The sequence below is a fragment of the Pelophylax lessonae genome, assembly GCF_965119305.1.
Source record: "Pelophylax lessonae genome assembly, chromosome: 4".
Lineage (NCBI taxonomy): Eukaryota > Metazoa > Chordata > Amphibia > Anura > Ranidae > Pelophylax > Pelophylax lessonae.
The window spans coordinates 493,214,506-493,234,933 of NC_138771.1; the positions used below are offsets into that span (position 1 = coordinate 493,214,506).

Sequence of the window (20,428 nt, forward strand, 5' to 3'; positions counted from 1 at the left end):
GCCATCTGCCCTAATGCCTAACAATTTATGCCTGAGCAGCAGAGCGCCCAGCGCTCTGTACGATCCTGCACCCCGCACAAGAAGCCTGAAAGCTGTATTTCTTCTCAAGAGGAGTTACCTCCACTGGACAGGTGAAAATCTGTTCCGGTGTAACGTTCGAAAACCATAGCCCGTGAGAAATCCATACCCACGTCACCTCCTGTCAGAACAGCTGAGCAGCGTAGCAGTGCGCATGCTCACAGCCCCGGATATGTCATTGAACAGCTGAGGGGCTGACAAGTGCGCATGCACGGAGGGTATGGATTTTTAACGGTAGTGTGTGTAACGTTACACTTGCGGCGGTTACATTAAAACAGCTGGGCTGCAACATGAGTCATCTCCGCTCCTATCCCTGTCACTTCCCTGATCTCAGCTACTAAATATAAAAGCGGATCACGGAGCCGAGATCTCCGTCATTTAGATTTCATACACCCGCCGCCGCTTTTACATTTAATAGCCGAGATCAGGGAAGTGACAGGGATAGGAGCGGAGATGACTCATGTTGCAGCCCAGCTGTTTTAATGTAAGCGCCTCAAGTGTAACGTTACACACACTACCGTTAAAAATCCATACCCTCCGAGCATGCGCACTTGTCAGGCCCTCAGCTGTTCAATGACGTAGGTGCACCGGAAGTGACGAGGGTATGGATTTTTAATGGGTATGGTTTTTTCACGGAACACCGGCTCACCCCTCCAAGATGGCCAGGGAGCAGCGAAGCATGTGAGTGGATTGGATGTAAGGTAGATGAAAGTAGTTGCTATGTTTACTGTTTCATGCAAAAATGTTCAGCTGGTGTTTATGGGTGGACATTTTTGCTGCAAAAGACTTCAAGTTATATATAAGCTAGAGTTCTGTTTTGTTCCAAAGAAAGTCCTGGGCAGACTGAGCAGGTTTGGCATTTTTGCCCTGGGCACCATATGACCTTGTCCAGGCACTGCAGCAGAGCCAAAGTTTCTCTCTTCCTCTCCACACACTGGTACCCCTGTGCACCCTCTGCCTCCTCCCTCAGCAGACCTTTTACCATGAAGAAAGGCTACCCCACACTGCCCTCTCCCTCGGAACCAGACAATCTGTGAGCACCATAGCCCAGACCCAACCCTTCTCTTCCCCACCAGTTCCCGTGCTTGGCACTGGAGACAAGAAGGGAGGCGAGTAGAGTCCAGCCCACACAGCATGCCACACACACCACAACAAACACACACACCAAAAACTTCAGCCCCAACAACCTCAAGTGTCAAATCCGCACACCCGAGAGCCCCAAAAAGGACACGCACCCCTGAAACCACCCAGTAAGGAAACCCTCCCACCCAGCAGCATGCCCGGCTCCAGCCCCCACCGTGTGCAAATTAAAGATCTGCCATCTCTGTCATCGGAAATAAGAGCGGTTAGTCAAAAAAATAAAATTGGAAGAAAAACTGGCTCCTAACTTTATCTGGCTCCTAGATTCAGAGCAAAAATTTGTCAAGCTCTGGTAATATGTATACTTACATTAGTCCAAGCTGGACCAATGTAACTATGAATAAAAACATATAGAATTCAGCTTTAAAGTAGACCTACAAATAAAATTTCTATTTGTAGGTCTACAAATAAAATGCTGCTCTCTAGCACCAACATTTAAAATTAAAAATGACAAGGCAAAGGTCACATGGTCTCTAATAAGTGCGTTCTGAGACTGCAGAGAGTCTATGGTTTCCGAAGACCATATGTGGAGAGCAACTTCTGCCGCTCCAAGGTATTTATGTACTGAAAAAAATAAGTCAGAAGAATTTTTAAACAGAATTTACAAGATTTGTATTAGGCAGATAGTCGCCACATAAACATTTACTAAAACATTCATAAAAGTTGTGTTCACTAGTGGCGCGATTGGCTCCCGGTGCTGTCATAGTCAGCCAGCCAATCAGGAGAGAGAGGGGGTGGGGCTAGGGTCACGGCTCCATGTCTGAAGGGACACAGAGAGCTGTGACTCCGCTCGGGTGCCCCCACAGCAAGCTCCTGGCAAGGAGCAAAGAAGAGGGACCCGAGAAGAGGAGGATCCGGGCCACTCTGTGTAAAACCAACTGCACAGAGCAGATAAGTACAAACCTGATTCCAAATAAGTTGGGACACTGTACAAATTGTGAATAAAAACCGAATGCAATGATGTGGAAGTTTCACATTTTATTCAGAATACAACATAGATGACACATCAAATGCTTAAACTGAGAAAATATCATTTTAAGGGAAAAATAAGTTGATTTTAAATTTCATGGCATCAACACATCTCAAAAAACTTGGGACAAGGCCATGTTTACCACTGTGTGGCATCCCCTCTTCTTTTTTATAACAGTCTGCAAACGTCTGGGGACTGAGGAGAAAAGTTGCTCAAGTTTAGGAATAGGAATGTTGTCTCATTCTTGTCTAATACAGGCTTCCAGTTGCTCAACTGTCTCAGGTCTTTGTCACATCTTCCTCTTTATGATGCACCAAATGTTTTCTATGGGTGAAAGATCTGGACTGCAGGCTGGCCATTTCAGTACCCGGATCCTTCTTCTACGCAGCCATGATGTTGTAATTGATGCAGTATGTGGTCTGGCATTGTCATGTTGGCAAATGCAAGGTCTTCCCTGAAAGAGACGACGTCTGGATGGGAGCATATGTTGTTCTAGAACTTGGATATATCTTTCAGCATTGATAGTGCCTTTCCAGATATGTAAGCTGCCTATGCCACACGCACTCATGCCACCCCATACAATCAGAGATGCAGGCTTCTGAACTGAGCGCTAACAACTTGAGTTGTCCTTGCCCTCTTTAGTGCGGATGACATGGCGTCCCAGTTTTCCAAAAATTTTTTTTGACCCTTACGCACAGATTTTGTTGCAGATTCTCTGAATCTTTGGATTATATTATGTACTGTAGATGATGATAACTCAAAACTCTTTCTGATATTGCTCCACTATTTTTTGACGCAGCATTGGGGGACTTGGTGATCTTCTGCCCATCTTGAAGTTGCCGCGATTTCCGCCTGCCGAATCGTGGTAACATCGCGCATACAGAATCGCGGGACGCATGACGCCCAAAAAAGGTACAAGAGCTTCTTTTGTGCGTCATTTGTCCCGCGATTCTGTTTGCGCGATGTTACCGCGATTCGGCAGGCGGAAATCGCGGCAACATCGCACAGCGTTGGGGGTGCCATTGCAAATCACGGGCATCACACAGGCGTCCCGTGATTTGCAATGATTTCCGGATCTCGGGCAGAAGCTCAGTGATTATGAGCGCGATCCGCTACGCCCACATGTGAACGTAGCCTAAAAGGACAGTAGTGAACAGCCTTTGTCAAACAAAACCACAGAATGGATGCAACTACTAGCTATAAAACAAAATGATAATTTCTCCACAAGAAGTAAAAGGGTTTCTAAAAAATTGCTAAGTCTCTAGAGCAGCCTCTCTCAACCTTTTTCAACACAGAGGAACCCATGAAACAATTTTCAAGTCTCAGGGAACCCCTGCTAAAAATGACTAGATTTACAACTCATGATAAATTAGTGTGATGGTCAGTGGGATGAATGCTCCTTACACGTGTGGACATTAAGAAGAATTCCCTTCTTACAGATAGCTAAAAATATTAATGGGGTCAGGGGGAACTTATCTGAGAGGCAGTGGATACAGAACAGAATCCAGTACCAATATGTTGGGGCAGTGTTCTATAGGCCTAAAAGAAAAAATCATTTCTGGCAGAAGGGGGGGGGGGGGGGACAACCTGGGGTAGCCATGTACAACAAGGGCAGCTTAGGAGCTTAGGCTCAAATGTTCTATGAAAAGGTCAAACATTTATTGCACACCATACTGTCCCCCAGATCACAAAGGTATGTGAAGTGAGATGGTTTACCTATCCAACCTTTTTTCTTCTTTTGCAAGAAAAGCCACTTACAAAAGTGTGAAAATCTAGAACCCCACACAGTGTTAAAACCCAGGAACCGGAGCTGCAATGCTTACTACATTCTGGGAGAGTTCTAGTACAAGTCTGTACAAGAGAGATTACCGATTGCTTTAACAGTTTAAAAGATTCTAGAGAGCAGCGTTCCCACCTAAACTGTCTCCAGTTTTGGAGCATAACCTCCCTTGGTTAGGGACCTGCATGGCCTTAGCGGTCCATGAAGTTCATAAAGGTTCAAAATTTCTACACGTTTGTGTGGCTTGCACTTCCATAAAAGGCAGCTCTGAACACAGAAAAACTAAATTCTGCATCCCATGCGGTTATGTTAAATCCTCTTTCTTTAGCCACCAGGTGGTGCCACCCATGTAAAAAATAAATAACACACAAGGAGAATCACCAATGGGAAAGTGGGGATTCATGCATCTCCCCTTCCGTCACCCTCCTCCCGATAAAACCTTGACTTGTATCCTCGCATTCGAACAACTGGTTTTAAGATTTGCTGGGAGAAATCTATGCATAATAGGAAATCTAAGGCTGATCTCAGCAGGTAGAAGAGGTTTTTACAAATGCAGTACCCCCCCCCCCCCCAATCTTAGGCCCTGTTCACACCGGAGCGTTTTTCAGCTCGTAAAGTCTCAGAACGCCCAACAAGGAAAATCCCATTCATTCAAAGGCCCCTGTTCTCATATGAGCATTTTGTCACCTAAAGCAAAATGCCTGAAGCGCAATAAAGTACATGAGCTTCATTTTTGGCAGATTACCAGCGTTTTTGTTGGATGTCAATGCCTGCCTCCAAAACACCTGAAAACACACCTGAAAACAGCCTGAAAAATGCCCAAAATAAACGCCTGAAAACAATACGCTGAGGTGTGAATGGAGCCTCAAATGTCCTGGTATCAGAGCTGTTCTCTGCTCACTTACAGCGGTCAAAAAAAAAAAAAAGAGCCTCCAGCAAATGTTTATCAACATTGTTAAGGCTGCTAGATAACTGTAACCATAATGTATCATTTTGTTCCTTAAGTGCCGGTTTCCACTAGTGCGACTTGACACGTCAAGTCGCACAGCAAGTCAAAGGCCATTGATTTCAATTCGGCCCGTTTCCACTGCCGCGACTTCAGTTGCGGCGACTTCAAAAGTAGATCGTGCACTACTTTTGAGCCGGCTTCAGTGCGACTTCCCTCTATAATGAGGGACAAGTCGTACTGAAAGCCGCAGTTTACTTTCGCTACGAAGTCGTGCTAGAAGTAGCACGACTTCGTAGCCGCGGCAGTGGAAACGGAGCCTTAGGCCCCTTTGACACTAGTGCATTCACCAGCGCCTTTCCGTGTGTGGCTAAAAGGAGTGGAGGAATAAACCTCACTATCCCGAGAACTCAGAGCACGTAATCCCAGACCCAGCAGAGTGACCCACACCCCTGGCAGCTGAGGCAGGGGCGCTTTTTGCTAGCACCTCCACCCAGGACACAAAGAACTCCAGGACCGGTGTCAGTGCATCAATGGATGGTTGGGACCCAAAGGGCCCCGCAGCCTCAGAGGGGGAATCAGGTGGAGAAATGTGCTCCAAAGACTCCATTAGTCAATAAGGGGGCCCCACAAAAATAAAAAGGTGTAAAAACACTGCTAAGGGACACCACAGCCGCTCTGGCAGCACCACTCAGTCGCCAGTAACAGAGCACCTAATCGATCCTCATCATCAGGTAGGGAGAGGACCCCATCAGACTTACCACTCAGCAGAAACAGGCACCTGCAGCCACCAGGATAATCTGCACTCCAGGTGCGGCGATCAGGAAGTGAAAAGATTCAGGAGTCAGCACCAGGGGATAAGGAGGGGCTCCCACCGCCGAAATCGCCATCCATAGGGCTCCGCTGTCATGGGCGTCGCTATATTTAAATGGCAAACCACCACAAAACTAGCCGTTGGACTACACAAACATGGTCACCGTGCTTTGAGCACACAGGCTACAGCAAAATGGTGGCCCCGTGCAGCATTAGGAGGGTTCCCTGGGAAGGGGGGGCCCCTGGCAGGAGCCCCCACCAAGTACAGCGCGCACACCGCCGCCCCCCCCCCCCAGCCAATCACCCGGTCGCGGGTGGTGCGCCCCCCCCCCCCCCATTGCCAGCACAGCACCCTGCCTCCGATCCAGGAGGCAGACCAGGCCACCCCACAGCTCCAGTGGAGAGGGGGCGAGATAGCCCAAAGGAACCACCATGAGGGGATGGTGCCTAATGGTAAGGAGGGGAACCCTGGCATCCGACCATCTCAAGGAGGGGCCCACATCCACTCCAAAACCCTCCAGGGGGAGAGTGGGGACAGCTACTCACCATACCAGGAACCAGATGGGCACTGCTCCACACAGAACCTCCTCTTCATCATAATGAGGGTGCTGTCGGCCAGGAGGTACGCTGCGCCTCGGACCGAGACCCCGCCGCGGCCGACCTAGCGCGGAGCTGAGGTCTGCGTGCGCTAGCTGCCCAGACTGGGGTGACCACTGGATCTAGATTATAAAGCCCTTCGCCCAGTACAGCAGTTGATTGTAAATCTCACAGGAAATAAATGCCAGGACCAGAGATCCCAGCAAGGCAACTAGGCAGGAAAAAAAAAAAAAAAATGGAGTACCTATAGCAGAGAGAAGGAGCATACTCCCCTAGGACTGCTCATAGGCGTAGCCAGACTTTTATTCTGCCTAGTGTCCTACTTCTGTAGGTGGCAGTATAACCCAAAGGGTAAGAAGATCAGTAGCTGTGTCCATCAATGAGCAAAAGAGAAAATGTATAAAAAAAAAATAAAAAATGTAAAAAAGCATGAAATAACCTTACAAGGTAGTAGACATATGCCGGTTTTCGGTAATTCGATATATCGCGGTATTGCATAGCCACGGTATTGTTATTGTGGCATTTTTAAAATACCGAGTTTCTCTGTCAAGTCTGCCTGACTTGTGAATTGATACATTTCAGTGAGCTGGATGACTCATTCACTCACTCAGCTAACACCTTTCAGCATTAAGTCTCCTAACTATAAACAAAAATGATTACATTTGTATCTTTTCCTTCCCTCTGCCAGGGAGAAAGGAAGTTTAACCTCTTAAAGACTGGATCTTTTTCTGACACTTGCAGCTTGCAAGTTAAAATCAGTTTTTTTTTTGCTAGAAAAGTACTTAGAACCCCCAAACATTTTATATATTTTTTTAGCAGAGACCCTACAGAATAAAATGGCGATTGTTGTAATATTTTATGTCACACTGTATTTGCGCAGCAGTCTTTCAAACGCAATTAATAGACTTTAATGAATAAAAAAAAAAAAAAAAAAACGTAACAGTAAAGTTATCCCAATTTTTTTTTTTTGTTACACAGAGAATCGTGATCTTTATTCCAAGCTAAAAAATCGTGATTCTCATTTTGGCCAGAATCGTGCAGCTCTAATAAATATATATATACACACACACACGCCTAGCAGCCCACATTACATTATTATATAGCCATCAAGCAGTGTCTGGCCTACCTGGTGATGACTGGTCCTGGCGCTCTGATCCGATGGCCTGGTCTTTAAAGGGGCAAATCCTTGCGATCCAGAAGTGGTTAAACCTGCAGGAGGACCGGTGTTTTTATCTATTAATGACTTTACTATTGCTTTAGGCCTGGTTCACATGTATGCGGGTTGGTGGTTCACATGTATGCGGGTTGGCGGTTCACATGTATGCGGGTTGGCGGCCCACATTTGCACAGGCATAGCAGCCCATTGATTTGAACGGGCTGCTATGCCCTCATTTTCCGCAGAAAAAAGGTGCATGCAGCATTTTTTTTAAATTCAGTGGCCTTGAAATCCATCCTGCTTTTGCACCATGCGACTAACCTGCAGTTCCTGCTCTGGCAAGCTTTCTGCATTTTTTGTATACGTGGGCACGGCATTTAAAAATAAACAGTTTGCGTGTGCAGCAACGGCAGGTAAGTCGCATGGTGCAAAAGAAGGATGGATTTCATGGCCACTGCATTTTTTTAAATTCTGCATGCACCTTTTTTCAGCTGAAAACGCAGGCATAGCAGCTCAAGCCCATTCACATCAATGGGCTGCTATGCCTGTGCAAATGTGGGCCCCCAACCCGCATACATGTGAACCAGGCCTAAAGCAATAGTAAAGTCATTAATAGATAAAAACACCGGTCCTCCTGCAGGTTTAACCAATTAATGACTTTACTATTGCTTTAGGCCTGGTTCACATGTATGCGGGTTGGGGGCCCACATTTGCACAGGCATAGCAGCCCATTGATGTGAATGGGCTTGAGCTGCTATGCCTGCGTTTTCAGCTGAAAAAAGGTGCATGCAGAATTTAAAAAAATGCAGTGGCCATGAAATCCATCCTTCTTTTGCACCATGCGACTTACCTGCCGTTGCTGCACACGCAAACTGTTTATTTTTAAATGCCGTGCCCACGTATACAAAAAATGCAGAAAGCTTGCCAGAGCAGGAACTGCAGGTTAGTCGCATGGTGCAAAAGCAGGATGGATTTCAAGGCCACTGAATTTTAAAAAAATGCTGCATGCACCTTTTTTCTGCGGAAAATGAGGGCATAGCAGCCCATTCAAATCAATGGGCTGCTATGCCTGTGCAAATGTGAACCACCAACCCGCATACATGTGAACCAGGCCTAAAGCAATAGTAAAGTAATTTATAAACAACACCTCCTTCAGGTTTAACCACTTCTTGACCACAAGGATTTGCCCTCTTAATGACCAGGCCATCGGATCGGAGCCGAGCGCCAGAACCAGTTATCACCAGTTAGGCCAGACACTGCTTGATGACCTATTTTAGGCCTGGTTCACAGAGTCTGTACTGACTGACTATATAATAATGTGCATAAGTGAACCAAAGCCCCTAAATTCAGCAATGAAATTGAAGTGAGGTGGAAATTTAATAATTTAAATTTAATAATAGAATACCGTGATAATACCGTATACCGTGGCAAAACCTTAATCAATTAATCGCAGCATGAAAATCTGATACCGTCACAAGCCTACAAGGTAGTAGAGTGTATTTTTCCATCAAAATGCTGTTTCTTCTCGGCAGGTTTACATAATAATACAAATGACACCTTAAGCATATGAATAACCTATACTAACATCTCTTACAAACAATTAAAAAAGCATAGTAATTTGTTAAATTTCCTTAAAGATTTACAAAACCATGTATAATCCATGTACTAATAGCTTTGATTTGTAAACTCATACCAGGTGCCTGCTTAGTCTATTCAATTTAATTAAAATATGGTTCATTACAACCACATTTTTAGAAGTGATTCACAGCTCCGAGGCTTCCCAGGGTGAGCAGCAGAGCCTCTCATTGACTTGCAAGCTCTGGGGGAAGTGCCATGGAAGAATACAAACACTGGGGGGAGGGGGACCATCCGTTCAGGAAGACCACAAGCAAGCAGCTGTACAGCTTTCAGCTAAGCAGTGTACCCTTTCCATTCTCCAAGCATGGCTTTTAATCAGAGGAGTTCTGTAATTAAGAAACCCGTGTCTCTGATAGTGCCAACTTCAACCCCCACCCCCTCCCCACCAAACTTTGCAATGAGCTCAGCAAGAAATTAAGCAAATGGTACTTCTATTTACCATTCCACTAACCTCATACCTCCAACATAAACCTACTTATGCAGTTCATTAGCTCCCTGTCGAGCGCACAGTCAGAGCCACAGGATGCAAACTCCTCATCTTACAGCCTCATGTGAATTAAAGTATGCAGGAGATTTCATGGGGCACACAATCGCAGTCCACCACTGTTTCATACCATCCTTTGCCCCTGTAACTAACATGTCTGTTGCATTATCTCACGGGTTAAGGTGCCTATTCATTTTTAATGGGCTGCCATAGAATAAGATAATGCAACTCCTAGGTGTAAAGCCAGGCTAAAGCACATTATTTTGCACACAAAACCAATAATGGTCAGAATGTAGCTTCAATAACCTCAGGGGGATAAAGCCATATAGCAACTGCATAAAGCACTTTTCATTAAGGAAAAAAAAATAGAAATAACATTTGATCTAGCCTGCTATCAGGTGAAAACAAGGATAATGTAATCTTCATGGAGAATAAGAAAAAAAAAAGTGACATTTCAAAGTTTTGGCTTACATTTTGGCTCTTTTGTAATGTATGTTTTGAGTAAAACAAATATCACCTTTACAAAAATTGGTAAACTACTTATCCTGAAATCAGATCAGATCCTTTGATCCACATTCTAATTTTGGACAGAGCATTCATACAGGCCACGGAGTGACAAATATTTATGCATTAGGGATTTATGAAACGTTCAGTAAAACACCAGGAGTCCCCAGCTGAGAGAAGACTAAAAAATTCAGGGAGATACTAAATGGGTACATGGGAAACTGCAGGAAAAAGCAAGAGACATAGCATTTTATCATGACATAGTTATCTTCCCTGGAGGCCCAAAGAAAAAGAACCCAATTAATTTGTCTGCATGTGATGAGGCTCGGAGCTTTGGCAGCATTCAGCATCTGATTGCACGCTGCTGTGTACACCTGGCTGCGCATCAAAGAAAAACATTCATCGTTTTTGCAAGTAAATAGAAAGCAGACCTCTGGATTAACGCCTGCATCTAATGCCAAGCAACTTCAGCCCCAAATCTGACACTGGATCAAAAAGAGAAAGAAAATCTAAACTGAGAAGGATAGTCATATTTCTAGGCTACAAGGGGGAGAGTAGAGTTTAGAGGAGCTGTCATAATCAGAAGCACATAAGTGATGTTCAAACATCAGACCAGGCCACACACGACCAAGAATATACTCCATCTTGACCACACATGCACTGAAAGACAAGAACCTTCTGCAGCCTGGCCAACATCTATCAAAACACTAAGAACACTCCCCAATCTAGCAACAGTTGCACCATATCAGCCAATCTTCTCCCAAGTACCAAGAGCCCTCATTCACACTTTGTCATATGATTTGACAGGTCACAGCCTACTGCCGGCAATGGCACCAATCCAATCAGTGCGACACCGACTTTGTGGCACCACACAGATTTGCAAAAGTAGCTACTGCACTACTTTTGCCGATTTCGGGTGCCACTTTAATAGACATCTGTACATGAAGCCGCACAGAAGTCTTTCCAGTCGCACCTGAATTTGCGGCTTTGAAATTGTGCGTTTTCAGATGAAGTTGCACAATTTCAAAGCAGTGTTCAGGGTGAATGAGGTCTAAAGAAGCAGACAACGGTGAAAAATATCTTAGTCCCAGTTCACACTTGTGCGATGCAGGAACCAGCCCAATTCCAGTGCTGGTTCCCGCATCGCATCTGACACTGCTCTCTGCGAACCGCTGCGGGTGTCAATGTAAAAGTTAATGACACCCCCAAAATCGGTTTCACAGATTGCAGTTCGAACTGTGAAATACGACAGGATCAGGATCACATGGGTGTGAACACCCATGCAATCTGATTCCAGTGCAGACCAAAAAAGGGTCCTGCACCATTTTGGTTCAAATGCCCTGCCAATTAATTTGCATCGCACAGACACATGTGATCTGCACAGCAATGTGGTGCGAATCACATGCAATGTCTGATTGCACCAGTGTGAACCCAGCCTAAAGCTGACTATACAATCTGGTTGTACATTTTCTATTAGCTCTATCCGTCAACTATGTAGTTTAAAGCTGGCCATAGAGGATTTTTTTATTTTTTTTTTTGTTTTTCTTCTTTAGTCAGTCTGCTGATCAAAAAGAAAAAAAAAAGCCGGGAATTTCATCATCCACACATTCGAGGTGGATAAAGGAATTGTCCCTGAGTCGCTATTGTATTCTGACAGCAGGAATCCTCGGCTGCTGGAATACACTGATCAGCACTGCAGACAGTTGGCTGAGTAAAACACACATTTTCCAATATTCCCATTCGGCAGGATTGGATCACTAGGTTAACTCCTCTCAAACAGGAAAGGCCATAAATGGATTGAAACTCAGCCGGTCCCTGCTGAACCGACCAATTTTTAATCCATCTATAGACAGCTTAAAGGCCTGCCCGATTTGGTATATATTGAATGGATTGTTTAGATTGGTCTCCAAATCACATAGTTTTGGTAAATCTAAAGCAGATTGTACAATCAGACGGTATAGTGTATAGCTAGTATTAAGCCTAAATACACACACACACAATCAGAAAGTCAGACAAAAAAATACAGATTTTCATACAATAATCTGATTATTAGTACACAGTTTGAGAGCCATTTACGAGAGTTAATCCAAAATTATCCTAAGGGACAAACAAAAAATTTTAATTGTACAAAACTAGAATGTACGAATTCTGTTTAATCAGTACAGTATTGATATGGGGGGGGGGGGAACTGGAGGAGCAAGACCACTCATGCTCTGAAACGAAAGAATATATCACTTCGGAAGTTGTATTCTGTCGTATGAGAATTTTCGTACATTTAGTAACATCTTACTCCAATATTCTCATTGTGTATACAAGCCTTTACCCATTTCTAAATTTGGTCTTCGTTATCACAAGAGAACTGCACTACTTACACACACCATAAAAAACTGGGTTATAAAAGTTAAGAGCTTGATAAAACTGGGTTCTAAAAGTAAAAAGCTGGATTATAACAAAAACACACACACCACCCATGTAAAGTCTCACTCACCCTCTGGCAGGATCCAGGGCAATTGCTCGTGGTTGATCCAGTTCTTGCCAGAATAATACTTTCCGTAAAGAGCCATCCAAGTTTGAGACTTCTATCCTATTGGTCTCTGAGTCTGTCCAATACAGTTTCTCTCCCAACCAGTCACAAGCCAGTCCATCTGGCGATACCAGTCCCGATATGACAACATCCTGATTGCTACCAGTTTTGTTAAAATCAATCCTCTTTATCGCTTCTTCACTCACATCACTCCAATAAATGAAGCCTCTGGAAAATACAAAGTCCACAGCTGCTGCATCTTCCAGGCCGCTGACCACCACAGTCGAGTTCCCCTTTGTTCCTCCAGCATCCGCCAACCGCAGGTCACGCCGGTTGGCGTATAACAGTAATGGAGACGCTAAGAAAATGTAATCAAATAAGGCAGTTAGTCTCTTAAAACTGAGAATTAATGCAAAAGTAGAAACAGATAAATAATTATTGAAAATGGGACACCATTTTGGCACTTTTTGGGTGATACTTCAAGTTCCTAGTGACTCGCTAGATTTAATTCACTGAAAATATCAACCAAAACCGATTGGTTACCTCAGGTATTTCTGGGTCAAAAATTAGGCTTTTGAATGACACAATTCTGTATGAATCTAATTTTAAATACTTGGATGTGAGAAGGCAATTACCCAATCCTTATAATGCCTGACTACTGCTGGAGGAGGATGGGCAAGCCAGACAGCACAATTTCTGTAAAACATTATAATAAAAAAAAAAAAAAAAAAGTCACTACATACTAAATGCAAGTTAATGACAGGGAAAATTAGAAAAATTAAAAGTTTGTCAAAAATCTGTATACAGAACTAACAATCTGCAGCAACACCTTCTCCTCAGCATGTCATAACTGTACCTGGTTTATCAAGAGCACAGTTCTAGTTCAGGGGATCAGCTAATCCACATATTTTGCAGCCCTACTAGCAAAAAAAAAAAAACATTTCAGAATTCAAGCAGCTCTGCCATTAGAAAAACGCAGAATGGTATTTTAAACTGGGATAGTTCTTTAACCACTTGGAGAGCGGCCAATTGTAGCTTTACTGCTAGAGGGTGGCCACTCTGCACAAAATCACATATCTTCTGGGTAGGGGGGCACGCATACATGCCGCTTCTGCTGTGATTAGTCAAAGCAGAAGCCGATAAACGGGTGCTGGCCAATGGATGACCGCCAGCACCCGCTGATCGGAGAGGCGACACTGGACAGAGCTCTGTCTATGTAAACAAGGCAGAGCTCAGTCCTGTCAACGGGGATGAGCTGGATTTTGTTTCCCTGCAAATTAGCACTTGGTACGCACAAAAACACTTGTTAGGTACACATTAAACCTTTAATCGCCCTAGATGTTTACCCCTTCCCAGCCAGTGCCATTTGAATAGTGACAGTGCATATTTTTAGCACTGATCACTGTATTAGTGTCACCGGTTCCCACAAATGTTAAAAGTGTCCGTGTCTTACTGTTCACCTCAATATCGCAGTCCCACTATAAGTTGCTGATGGCCGCCTTTACTAGAGTAAAACGAAATAAATAAAAAAAAAAAAAAATTATATATTTTATATATATATATATATATATATATATATATATATATATATATATATATATATATATATATATATATATATATATATATATATATATATATATATATATATATATATATATATATATATATATATATATGTTTGTAGAGGCTATACTTTTTTCACAAACCAATCAATATGTGCTTATTGGGATTTCTTTTTTCAAACAAAACTATGTAGTAGAATACATACTGGCCTAAATGTATGAAAAAATTTGATTTTTTTTTTTACTACAAAAATGGTTTTTCAAAATTGCCAGTCTTTTTCTGTTTATAGTGCAAAAAATAGAAAACCCAGTGGTAATCAAAAACCACCAAAAGATAGCTCTATTTGTGGGGGGGTACCTGTTTTTTTCCTACTTCCAGGAGAAAGCGGCGCTGTCCCTCAAACGTTCGGCCCCCTCCTTTTTCCTCCACCCCCGTGCCAATTAAAAAAGCGCAGAGCGCTTTGCGCATGTGTAGTAGGGAACCAGCAGTGAAGCCGAAAGGCTTCACTGCCAGGTTCCCTTACCCTGGATGGAGGCGGCAGCACACGAGAGCCGATACAAAAATCGGCTTTGGGTGCCGACATCGCAGGCTCCCTGGACAGATAAGTTCTACCATTTAAAAGTCAGCAGCTACAGTATTTGTAGCTGCTGACCTTCAATTTTTTTCATGGGGGGGGGCGTAACTCCGCTTTAATTAAAATGATATTCAGATTTAGAATACTTTATTAATCCCAAAGGGAAATTACTAAAATACAGTTACATTGAACAAAGACCAAATAAAAAAAAAATAAATAATCACAAGACAAAAACAAAAAAACAAAATTAACAATAACAGCAATACTAAATAAAACTAAATGCTGTAAATACTGCACTGTAAGACCCCGTTAAGACAGGGGCGACACGACTTGATGGGGCGACAATGCAAGTCGCCTCCAGGCCGCCCCAAAGTAGTACAGGACCCTTTTTCTAAGTCGGAGCGACTTGTGTTGCTCCTATTAGAACGGGTCCTGTGCTAATCAATGGCGAGCAACCCACCGCGACTTGTCAGGCGACCAAGTCGCCTGACAAGTTGCGCTAGTGTGAATGGGGACTAATAAACCACACTATCCTATTAAAATACAACATAGAATAAATAACAGATTGAAAAAAAAAAACAGGAATTTAAATTACCAAAATATTAATAGTGATAGTAAAGTCCAATTTTTTGGGGTAAAAAAAACTCCTGCCTTTTGATTGAATCACTGAAGTTTCACATGGCTAACCATTGCTTAAACCATCCAAATGCATCTCAAGATCAGACAAAGACAAGGGACCTTGGGCTCCAGACATGTAGAAAGGTTTTTCTGGTTTACAATGTTAGGTATATTCTGTAAACCCTGGATGACAGGCGGAGTCCCTGACAATTAACAGGACCAGTAGAGAAGCCAGGCATTATATATCTATCTCACATCTGCATTCCATTAGCTTTAACTGTCTGCAAGCCTTGGTTTCAGCTACATGTCAAACACTCTAAATAAACACTCGCCACTTTCAGGCCTGAAAAATGGTATAAATATAGATTTTGTAAGGATTCCTGGGGAGTTTTACAAATCAAAATTATTAGCTGTTTGTTTCTCGAGAAGTCTGCCACTGTGAAGGCGGATAAATATTTCCAGGTGTGCGGATAGCATCAGGCGAGATCCACAAGCTGTACAGAGCAAGAAGATTCTCCATTAAAAGCTGTGAAAAGACTGGCAAGCATCCCCATTTCTGTCTCTGTCCTAGAGTGACCCTAACAAATGCAGACTGCACACTTTTCCCCAGAACCGTGCTCATTACTGACAGTGCAGGCAGATGGGAGGAAAGTTTCTTCAGATGTTCACAAGCGCAGTGCAGCATGTTTACCATTCAGTGGCCATACGCTGACCCGTACAAGACAGCATAATGCATAATTTAGGAGCTAATCGCCTAATCTAGGAGCAAGACTGCAGTTTTAGGAAGTGAAGCCAGGGAATGTTTACACTGATTACCAAAAAAAAATTAAAATTAGGCATCAGCTATAATTTTCTAGAAACAATTCCTCTCTAGATTTGTCAAACCCTGACATTGACAACACCTAGTTTTGAAAAACTTAAGGGACACTTTCAAACTTATATTTTGCTCCACGAAAATATATATATTTTTTAAAGAAATCCAATTCTTTCCTATGGGGCTGGTTCACATCGATGCGCTGCAGTTTACTGTGAAAAGCGAAGGGAAAATTTATGGGCCCATTCCCATCTACACGTGTGTATTATCGTGAACAATCAGCCTTAAGGATTTTAAGTCTATTGGCACCAAAGCATGGCTGGGCTAGTAGTCTATGGTGCAGTTAGCACTTAAACCACATGAGTACAACTCAGCTCAACTTTTAGCCAATCACTGTGAAGGGGCAATGGGGGACACCATTTGAATCAACAACTTTGAGAAATCAAAAGGAGCAAGGCTTCAAAAAAAAAAAAAAAAGTCAGCTGAACAGTCACTGTAGCCAGATGCAGTTGCTGTTCAGGTATTCATTCTGACAGTTATGGGTGATAGCTGCCAGACTACAATAACCAGCAGTGGGAGGTCTAGCCACACATCATTATGGATAAGGCAATCTACAGATTTCTCTTGCTCAGCCATTGGGCTGAAGGCTGGAAATGATTTTGCCTATGAACAGATTAACCACTTGCCGACCGCCGCAAGTAGATATACTGCGGCGGTCAGCCCCGGCCAGGCAAAGTGACGTACCAGTACGTCACTAGCCTGTCACTCGCTTGTGAGCAAATAGCGGGTGAGCGCGTGCCTGCTGAGGCACGCGCCTGCCCCCTAACAAGTCAGTGCGTGTGTCCGCTGGTCACTCGCGATCGTTCGCCGGGAAGGGAGAAAGGCAGGCGGCTTATGTAAACAAGCCGCCTGTCATTCTCCCCTGTGTAAAAATGGAGATCAGACGGTTCTACTATGTAGGACCGTTGATCTCTGTTTTTACACTAGTAGCCATGTCCAATCACAGTTAGAAACACGCCCCTAGGACACACTTAACCCCTCCCTCTCTAATACAGTTAACTGCTTCCCTGCCAGTGTCATTTTTACAGTAACAGTGCATATGTATAGCACTGATTACTGTAGAAATGTCACTGGTACCCCCAAAAGTGTCAAAATGTCAGTCAGGGGTCCGATCTGTCCGCCGCAAAAATCGCAGATCGCTGCCATTACTCGTTAAAAGAAAATTACAAAAATCTTTCCCTTTGTTAGTAAACGCGATAACTTTTGCGCAAACCAATCAAAATACGCTTTTTGCGATTTTTTTTTACCAAACATATGTAGCATAAAACAAATTGGCCAAAAATGTTAAAAAAATTTGATTTTTACATTTTTTTTGGGGAATTTCATATAAAAAAAAAAAAAAAGTGAAAAATAGTTATTTTTGCAAAATCTTTTTTTGTTTATAGCGCATGATCAAAAAATTGCAAAGGTGATCAAATACCACCAAAAGAAAGCTCTGTTTGTGGGAAAAAAGGACGTCAAATTCATTTAGGTACAGCGTCGCACGACCGCGCAATTGTCCGTTAAAGTCACACAGTGCCGAATCGCAAAATACCCCCTGGTCAGGAAGGGGGTAAAATCTTCCGGGGCTTAAGTGGTTAAAGCCAACTTTACTGAAGTTTAAATAATTTGTTGGGACCAAGCTGGTCTGAAAGAAACTATATTAAAACCTTGGATTACGAGCATAATTTGTTCCGGAAACATGCTTGTAATCCAAAGCACTTGTATATTAAAGCGAATTACCCCATAGGAAATAATGGAAACTCAGATGATTCGTTCCACAACTGTGTTTTTATTCATAAATCCTTCAGTTTATAGTCCATAGAAAAAGATTATAGCAATGTGATTTGTAACCATAAAATGTCCATTCACAAATGGCAGCCCCCACAAGGGGGTTAGAAGCAAAATCCAGCAGGAGATACAGAGTTTAAAAGAAGAGAAGGAGGCTCCTCCAAGTGTAGCAATATGGTTACATTTAAAGCGGAGTTCCACCCAAAAGTGGAACTTTCGCTTTATGTACTCCTGACATGCCATATTTGGCTTTTTTGGGGGTTGTGTATGATAACATGACAGAGCACAGCCTTCTGGGACACATCACAGGTCCCAGATGACCGCACGACCATTCACATGGCGCAGTGCGATTCAGGCATGTGCAGTTCTAAGCCGGCTATGAAGCCACAAGGCTTCACTGCCGGTTTCCTTTAGTTCAGATGCCGACTCTTGCACCCGAAAAATGAGCTCGGCTGAGGACAGCACTGGATCCCTGGACAGGTGAGTGTCCTTGTATTTAAAGTCAGCAGCTACAGTATTTGAAGCTGCTGACTTCATTTTCTTTTTGGGGTGGGTGGACCTGGAGCTCCTCTAAGATCAACACAACATCCACTATAATTTTACATTTCATACCCAATAAGTGCATCATAGGCTTCACTGTGAAAGTGGAATTGCATCAAACAACTTTTTTTTTTTTTTTTAGTTGGCCACAAAGTGCATAAATGGAAACAAAGCAAGGAGGAAACTGTAAAACGTTATTTGGCCATCTCCAAAACAATCTGCTATTTCTTTATCTTTGTGCCCTAAAAATATTTAAAAAATAGCAATTGCACTGATTGTTAGCCAGAAAGTGCTCATCAAAAAGAATTCAATTTCCCTTTCACACACTAATGGGGGAAAAAATGTAATATGTTCCAAATTTAACAAACTGTTTCCCTTCTGCAAGATTAATCAGATTCACCCGTGCACAGATCTGAGTGGAAGACAAATTCTGGTAGAAGCATTTACAATTAAGCAGACATCTGAAAAGTGTTTTCATTCCCACATCATACAGGAATGCAGGAGCCTTTTGTCAGTGACTTTTAACCTTTCCATTGCTGGCGAGCTACACAAAGAAAAGAGGCACTGACTTGCAGCTTTTCACAACTCAAACCACGATTTTGAGGAACTTTCAGAAAGCTGGCATTTTCATTCAAATCAAATGCCAAAGATCATCTATTCTTGGACTCACTTTGCGTTCATAATGCGTGCTCGTCTGTAGTACCCAACTATTCTCTATATACTTTTTTCAATATAATTCACAGTCAAATATTAAACCAAAAAAAAAAGTCATCCGATCAAGGAAACGGATGAAAAAGATTTCAATGCAGAAATTAACTCCACCAAATGCATAAAAATAAAAAAAATAAAAAAAAAAAAAAAAAGGAAAAACATTCTATCTTTAGTTACCATGGAAAAAAAATCATTCATAACACTTGGTGGTTTATGTAAAAGCCATTACTTCGCCAACTAATTGTGTGGGAAGAGTGCTTTTACCAAGGACTCTGTGTAGAGTAATCCATGGGAGAGAAAAAGCCAACAAATGGCAGTTGTATATGGATCGCAAAAGGAACCGGCAGTTGTATGTGGATCGCAAACGGAAACCGGCAGTTGTATGTGGATCGCAAACGGAAACAGGCAGTTGTATGTGGATCGCAAACGGAAATCGGCAGTTGTATGTGGATCGCAAACGGAAATCGGCAGTTGTATGTGGATCGCAAACGGAAATCGGCAGTTGTATGTGGATCGCAAACGGAAACCGGCAGTTGTATGTGGATCGCAAAAGGAACCGGCAGTTGTATGTGGATCGCAAACGGAAACCGACAGTTGTATGTGGATCGCAAACGGAAACCGGCAGTTGTATGTGGATCGCAAAAGGAACCGGCAGTTGTGTGTGGATCGCAAACGGAAACCGGCAGTTGTGTGTGGATCGCAAACGGAAACCGGCAGTTGTGTGTGGATCGCAAACGGAAATGGCAGTTGTGTGTGGATCGCAAACGGAAACAGCAGTTGTGTGTGGATCGCAAATGGAAACGGCAGTTGTGTGTGGATCTCAAAGGGAAACGGCAGTTGTGTGTGGATCTCAAAGGGAAACGGCAGTTGTGTGTGGATCTCAAATGGAAACGGCAGTTGTGTGTGGATCTCAAATGGAAACGGCAGTTGTGTGTGGATCTCAAATGGAAATGGCATTTACCTAAAAACTTTTATACTGGACAAAAGCAACTATTATCTGGTAGTTATTCCAGACCTAAAGTGTATTAAACCCAAAGCCACAAATGTAATAGTTTGCAGCTTACCAGTCCTTAGATGTGGTATCCGTATTTTATTTTTGGCTTTTTTACTTCAAATTTCACCTGGTGATCTGAACCCCCTGTATT

The 20,428-nt window shown here is 43.1% G+C and overlaps 1 protein-coding gene and 1 long non-coding RNA gene across 2 annotated transcripts in view; one reads left to right on the forward strand and one right to left on the reverse strand.

Annotated features, from left to right (window-relative positions):
- Positions 1 to 20,428, reverse strand: part of LRP6 (LDL receptor related protein 6) — a 158,108-nt gene that overhangs the window by 134,937 nt on the left and 2,743 nt on the right. The window contains exon 2 of the mRNA XM_082255712.1: positions 12,595 to 12,988. Within this exon, the coding sequence (XP_082111838.1) occupies positions 12,595 to 12,988 (394 nt within the window). The remainder of the gene's footprint in view (positions 1 to 12,594; positions 12,989 to 20,428) is intronic.
- The window catches only part of LOC309554153, a 476,173-nt gene that overhangs the window by 54,427 nt on the left and 401,318 nt on the right, over positions 1 to 20,428 (forward strand). The window lies entirely within an intron of this gene.